The sequence below is a fragment of the Dermacentor andersoni genome, chromosome 2 (assembly GCF_023375885.2).
Source record: "Dermacentor andersoni chromosome 2, qqDerAnde1_hic_scaffold, whole genome shotgun sequence".
Taxonomy (NCBI): Eukaryota; Metazoa; Arthropoda; class Arachnida; order Ixodida; family Ixodidae; genus Dermacentor; species Dermacentor andersoni.
In genome coordinates, this window is record NC_092815.1 from 241,600,422 (window position 1) to 241,608,107 (window position 7,686).

The following is a 7,686-nucleotide window of genomic DNA, read 5'->3' on the forward strand; positions in this document are numbered from 1 at the left end:
TGCACAAGTTTAAAAGTTCTAAAAAATATTCAACGGTTGTGCCCGCTTTCGTACTAAATCTTACTGCACCAAATTCATCTATACATGATTGAACACAACTTAACGATTCATTCTGCGGCAAAGAATAATACAGGTCCTTCACATCTGCTGAGAAGACCTTTAGTCCCGCGTTACAGTTGGCCTCTACAAAGGCTAAAACTGCCTCGGAATTTTTCGTGATGAACGGATCTTTAATCTCGAGTAGGTTAAGTTTGTCGAATGAATAGACTGCAATAGATTTGTGCCACGTGCCTTTCTCCGATACTATTACCCTGAACGGGACACCTTTGTGAGTTTTCGCGCTAAAGAATACATCGGGACTGTCATTCTTGCTTTTTCCTATTGATTTCAATACGTTATCTAGGTTCATGTCCCGGCACATCGCAACAGCTCTGCTCTTAACTTTCGCCGGTGAAATTTCCTTGTGTTCATTGAACACGGCTGCTATTGCTTCACTAGCTTTTTCGTTGTAGCTACCATATGAAAATAATAAAAAGCCTCCTTCTTTGTCAGCAGGTAGGACAGACAGTGCATTTTTAAATAATTACGTAACAACGTGTTTCACTGGTAACTTGGAACTTTGAAGCTTACATTTGTTCAGGACGTCCACGCCTACAGAGTTCATCCTCACGCCTTTATCTTATAGTGCACGTCTGGAGATCTGCCGCACGAGAGAGAGTAGCTCCGGTTTCGTGCTCTTAGCTTCCATGGCGAACTTAGGACTTCGTTCTAGGACTTGACGCACCTTTTCTGGCAGGGCAAGGCCTTCGGGACCTTGCCACTTTTGTGGTTCGATGGGACGTGCCGCTCCTTGGAAGCTTCTGCTCGGAGCTGCCTCAGTTGATGTTGCCAAAGGTATTCCGTGACCTGTTGTGTGATCCTGTTGTGTTGTTGTGTGTGACCTGTTGTGTTGATGTTGTGTTGCGATGATCTAACTTGCTGGTGTTACAGTCCTAGGACAAATAAACCGTTATTGTCATATCATTCAGTCCATTCTAAACAAGTAAAAAGAGGAATTGCGAAAATGTGTATTACTAACGCACTCACTAAATCATGCCATCATTGCACTGACGAAGCATTCACACAGCATGCCATGCGGCTACATGAAGAAGGCTATCCCAATCATGTACTGGCATCAGTTGCAGAGGGAATACTTAGGCAAGTGCAGCAATCAGGGACTGCTGAACGAGCGGAAGGAAATAGTAACCGAGAGAAAAAAAGACCAACAGTGATACCTTATATCCACCGGTTGTCACACAACCTAAAGAAAATTGCCCGCAGAGGTAACACTCATTTCGTTTTTTCAGCACCCAACAAACTAATCAGCCTGTGCAGGAAAACAAGACCAGAAAAGAAAGAAAGTGCCCCTAGCTGCCAAGTTAAACACAGGAAGAAGTTTCGAGAATGTAAGACTTCAATTATATATCGTATGCCCTTATCGTGTGGGAAGTATTACGTCGGACAGTCGGGCAAATGCATTAATGATAGACTGGGCGAACACAAAAATAAAGTTGACAAACTTGTGTCAGGTGGGTTTCCCTCCTTTCATTGTAAGCAACATAAGTGCTCCCCTCTCTTCGAATCAACAATCATTACCGGTAGAAATAAGTGCGAACTCACTAGACTTATAATGGAAGCCGAGAAGATTGATGCCCTAGGGGATTCATGTATCAGCAAACCATCATTGACTCTCTCTGAAAAAGAACTGAAATTTTTGCGCATGGCTTAACATATCACAAAATGTATCACTCTGATTGTTAATCTGTTCACGTGGCTGTGACTCATGTTGGCTGAGTGTATAAGTACGACCTGGTTATCGATAACAAACATTGTTGGAAGTTAGCGCTTTGTGTGTCCCTATGTGTCTTCTTTTGTCCCGTCTTTTAATCGCGCTACCGTACTCCCCTTGAAGATACGTATAGTTGAATAACTGCTAGCGTACTCGGATGAAAGGCCGTGTTTGCGGGGCATGCATCAGCAGTGTTTGCGCTGCCGTTTTCGTATAGTTTAAAAGTAGCAGTATTTTTAAGGTTCCTGGAAAAAAAATCTAAATAATTTTGGGAAGTTACCGCAAGCAAAACACGAGACTTGAAGAAATATCTAGCAGAAATATCTAGATTCACCCAGTGTATTTATATGCAAACACAAACGCTTTTGGAGCATGAAAGCTGCGATAAGCTCAATCACTCGTAGCTTCGTAACTCAGCCGAAAAAAGTTTGAGAAAAATAATTTAGTCGCTCCGGGAAGCAATTGTACACGTTTCAAACTGAAGGCATTGCGTTTTACGGTAGTTGGAGGATTTGTTTCTTGCCTATTTTTTAAACAGTTTAGCAGCAGAAGTTATCTTTCGAGCTATATGAAAAGCGTTAAGCGCCTTTCGATGCTTCGGCGTTATGCAGTTTACGTGCTGTTAATGACTAGGCAGCTGCTGGCACAGATTCGCATTGTGCCAGTCGTGCATGGTATGAAACCCTTGTGGTGCGTAATAAGTGTTCCGGTTTTCATTACTGTTGCATGTAGTGCCGTCGTCTTGGACAGACTATACTATATGCGCTGTACAAAAGAGAAAGAGCCAGATTATTCATTTCGTGGTATTTTCTTAGTAGATAACGCACAGATTATTCAAATAATTTAGTGGACATTGCATTTGCTCTACCCTTTTCAACACACCTAAGAGATCGTAACGTGTTTTAGTTGATAATTAACCTTACCAATACGCCCCCATTCATGTGCATCCTACTGAAAGTGTGGCAAATGTATTCATCTCGAAGTAGGAGAAAAGAGAAATTGCCGACTGTTCTAAGCGGAACTAAATTGCAATTCTTAACGTGATTGTGCAAAACTGCAGTCACTATGCTGAGCATGTTCGTTCGGCACGGGCATATTGCATTACCACCTGGAAAATGTGCACAGTACAGCCGGGTATCTTTGTTTCAACAATTATTATTATAGCAATCGTTTGGGATTCTCGCATTTCTTTTAATAAGTACACTTTGTGTCACATGAACCATTGCTGGCACCGGCGACCATTACGGTTGTCTAACTGCTTATCATACTGTCACATAACAAAACATCATAATGGTACTGATTCATATTGCCATGTAGTGATTAGTCAGAGGTCATCATCATCATCATCAGCCTGGTTACGCCCACTGCAGGGCAAAGGCCTCTCCCATACTTTTCCAACTACCCCGGTCATGTACTAATTGTGGCCATGTTGTGCCTGCAAACTTCTGAATCTCATTCGCCCACCTAACTTTCTGCCACCCCCTGATACGCTTCCCTTCCCTTGGAATCCAGTCCGTAACCCTTAATGACCATCGGTTATCTTCCCTCCTTATTACGTGTCCTGGCCATTCCCATTTCTTTTCTTGATTTCAACTAAGATGTCATTAACTCGCGTTTGTTCCCTCACCCAATCTGCTCTTTTCTTATCCCTTAACGTTACACCCATCATTCTTCTTTCCATAGCTCGTTGCGTCGTCCTCAGAGTCAGAGGTAAACAAAGTTAACTAGAGGCATAAGTGATGAGAGCAAATGATATAGAAAACTACTATTGAACCGTAAAAATAACTAATTGAATAGTTTTCCCTCACATTGTTGCATTTGCTTTACGTGTGTGCCTCTGTCCTTGTCTTCCGTGCTGTACTCGTGTGGCCATCAATTACAAACTTTCCCAAGCCCTTCTCAGATTTATGAAACAGGGGATTCAAGTCACTTGAATCTAATACTGCATGTCAAGTGACTGACGTGTTATTCTTTTTACCTAAATATTATGGACTGGCAGTACTTGGCAAGCACTAAACCACAATATTTTTTATTGCACTTAAGCTACGGGCGTCATAGATTGCCAGAAAATTTTCATGAACACAGCCAGGGAAGGCTTGGAAAAAGAACGGGAAATTTTAAAATGGCCACATAGGTATGCTGTCTTGCTATATGTCATGCAAAGCTTCCAGAGAATCTCTCTGTTAAATATATTTTAAAAAATTTCACCTCATAAAAAGTTGACGGAAATTGGTTCCATTTATTGAAAAAAAAGAAGGTCAAGCATACTAACAAGGCATTTCTTACTCATTTGTTTCTTTTTTTGCGTTAACTAAAAGTCCTGAACCTCGAAACCCTAGAAAAAAATTTAATCTTTGAAAGCACCCTAAATAATTTACTGTGATAGAATTCATTCGAACTATACTATCAGTTCTGTTTCCTAGAAGGTGCATATCTGTCGTGCCATGATACAAAGTGCTCGTGTGGTATTCGGGTGCTCATGTGCTATACCTAACTTGGAAACCTGTTAGCATGCCCAAGAGGCCTCATTTCCTGTAAGAAACTAAGTGATCATATCAATACAATCAACGCATCTGCCTTCTGTTGAAGTTATGGCCAATGACCCATTCATTGAAGAGTATGAGAAAGGCATTTAAATGTGTATTAAGCAATATAAATTACAATCTTTGGCATGATACTGTGAATACTCCAGTCACGTCTTTTGAGCATATGCCTCTGCACGGGCATACTTAACTACCAGCCAAAAAAATGTAGACAGTCCAACTGGGTAACGTTTCAGCAATAAATATAGAGATCATTTGGGATAAGTACGTTAATGCATCATATATGAACTTGTCATAAAGGGGAACATACTGTGTTGGCACGAGCAGCAGTTGTGACTGTTTAATTGTTTACCATACCATAAAATAAAACATTCTATAAAGGTACTGATTTGTATTGACAAGCAGCCCTTAGTCATAGTTAAACCACATTAAGTATTGACTTAGATGGTTTGAGCAAATATACTAAGCTGCTTAATGAACATACAAAGAATGCACACTTGTTATTTTTGCCTCATATTGCTGTATCTACTTATTTGCAGCATACACCTGCAGCACTTTTGGGACTAATGACACAAAGGTCAAGGCCAGCCTGGCGACCATGCTTGCCAAGGGGAAGTAGTGTAAATATTCAGTCTGTTTCCATAATAGCATAAGACATGCATTTTAAGGAATTCATCTATTATAATGTGCAATAAAAACAGTTGATTAATTGCCGGTGCATTTGTTTTATTGTTTGCACTGCATGATTCAGCACTAAATTCTTTCTGTTTATGCAACGTATATGAAAGTACAGCTGGTTCAGGAGCATTAATATTCTACTAACGTTAATGCCTAAGTGCAGATGAAAAGCAACAGGTGCACATGCATAAATACATTCAAAAGTTTTTGCTACCACATGTAAACAAAAAATGTAAACTAACTTGCAGATAGCCGATAGCTATGGAGTTATGGCCTTATACACTCTCTGTAGACTTGTCTATAAAATGTCGGTGTCTATAGACTGTCTATAGATTATTGAAAATTAATGTTTGTTGACAAATGCCTGCAGAATGTCATAGAAAAAGGTGTATAGGATTATAAAGTCCTGTTTTTGTAGACTGAAGTCTATAGAATGTTTATAAACACTCCATAGACTTCAGTCTACAAAACTAGAACTGTACATATACTGTAAGGAAGATAACGAACGTGCGCACAGAGTCAGCAGCATCGGCAGCATCAAGCGCGCAGCAGAGGCTCGAGCTCGGGAACTGCTCAGTGCATCCTAGAACCGGCGGTCGCTACGAACCCCAAATAATTTCCTTTATAAGTGGTGGAGGTGCTGGGTAACGTTCCATTCTACCATCCTGGAACTACGTTCTCGGACGCTACCCTCCGCCATGCCAGACGCCGACCAGCAGGCTCTTCCATCGCCACGCGTCCCTTGCGCTGGCACCGTTCGCCAGCGGGAGCCTCCTATCTTCAGCGGAACCGACGACAACGACGTTGAAGAGTGGCTGTCGTCCTACGAACGAGTTAGCGTGCACAACAAATGGAATAACTCGGACAAACTGGCTTACGTATCATTCTACCTCGCCGGCGTGGCCAGTCTCTGGTTCAGAAATCACGAGAGGGATATCCGTACGTGGTCGGCGTTCAAGACGTCGATTACAGAAGTATTTCACCGACCCGCCGTCAGGAAACTCCGAGCCGAGCAGCGTTTGCGTACACGCGCACAAGACACGGGTGAGACATTCACCAGCTCTATAGAAGACGTTCTAGATTTGTGCAGGCGCGTGAACGCTGCCATGACGGAAGCGGAAAAGATCAAGCACGTCATGAAGGGAATTGATGATGACGCGTTCCAGATGCTTCTGGCCGAGGACCCGCGCACTGTTGGCGACGTCATCAGCTTGTGCCATCGCTATGATGAATTACGTAAGCCGCGAGCTCTGACAAGGCGACATCCCACACCGAATGCGGCGTCACTCTGCAGCCTGACCACCGGCTCATAACAAGCCTCCCTGATGACCCAAATCAAGGATTTCGTCCACGAAGAAGTCGCACGACAGCTATCTCTGGTGTCCGTCACTCAGGATTCTACCAGCACTTTGCCGTCTCATATCCGTAACGTGATCCATGAAGAGGTCGCGGAAGCGCTGCTGGCTGTTCACAAGCAGGATGTCGTGACTACACCAGTCACTTATGCTAGGGTTGCTGCAATGGCCCCTCGCAGTGTGCCCGCGCGTCGCTTCCAGCAGCCTGTGCACCGCCCTCCCCCTCCCGTCCCCTGGACCACCACTGCCGTCGCTAACCCGTGGCTAACCCTATATGCTTCGCATGTAGGTATCGCGGTCATGTCGCAAGGTTCTTCCGCCACCGATCGCAGGCGTTCGATGACGATCGCCGAGCTCCCTATGTTCCGCCTGATGCAAATGCACCTTACGAACCCTTCGACCCATCACCAGCTCACTCTCAGACTGATCGCCGTCCTCGCTTCGAACGCCTCCGATCGGCCTTGTCGCTGTCACCTCGGCTTCGCAGTCTGCCTGGTCTGCCATTGCTCTATGATAGGCACGCAGTGTGGCACAACACGGGAAAGTTCGGCATCAACACCCCAATGCTAGCTTCTTACTAGATCAATGATACAAAGTAAGAAAACCACGAAGTAGATTGTTTCCGAATGTTACCAAGTGTAAAAAAGATAAAGCCAGTTCCATGCAGTGAAAGCTGTTAAAACAGCGAAGCTGGTGATCGTTTTCTCAAGTTTGAACTCGTGTTTACCGCGATTTTCATAAAAAGTATTTTGTCTCGTTGTCGTCGTTTTACCAGAGTCGAGCTTCGGTACCGGATTGCGCACACTCTTCAGTTGCCTGAGGTTGTGATCAAACCACAGTTCATCACACACCTTGCAGCTATGGTCCAGGAATTCTCTCTTGAACCGCCCATCGGCACCCTTCGTGGAAGGAATCTTTCTGCGTCGACGTCTCTGCTCGCCTCCTACTCTCGAAGTTGGGTGTTAGTTTGCCTGTGCTGGCGCTTGGCTCGGGTTGCCTTCTCTTGAAAGGGGGGGGGGGGGGGGGGATGGGTTCCTTTGACTTTACCGCGCTTAGCTTGCGCTTCCCGTGCTAGATCCTCGGCGGTAGCGGCTTCTCTGAGTTGGCGCTTAGCTTGCGCTTCTCGCTCTCGAAGCTTGGGATTTGCGCGCCGTCGGCGCTGGCGCCCTCGTGCGAGCTCCCGCTGTCGCTCGGCCGAGCGGAATCCATGGGGCGAAAGGGCGCGAGCTGGCGTAAACATCTGCTCCCATTGACCCTTTTCGTGGCGATCCCGTGGGCGCTG

General features: G+C 44.6%; 1 protein-coding gene across 1 annotated transcript in view; it reads left to right on the plus strand.

Annotated features, from left to right (window-relative positions):
- LOC129387032 (uncharacterized) overlaps positions 1–5,064 on the plus strand; it is a 177,626-nt gene extending 172,562 nt beyond the window's left edge. Inside the window, exon 6 of the mRNA XM_055075683.2 lies at positions 4,911–5,064. Within this exon, the coding sequence (XP_054931658.1) occupies positions 4,911–4,990 (80 nt within the window). The 3' untranslated portion in view covers positions 4,991–5,064. The remainder of the gene's footprint in view (positions 1–4,910) is intronic.
- The last annotated feature ends 2,622 nt before the right edge of the window (positions 5,065–7,686 follow it).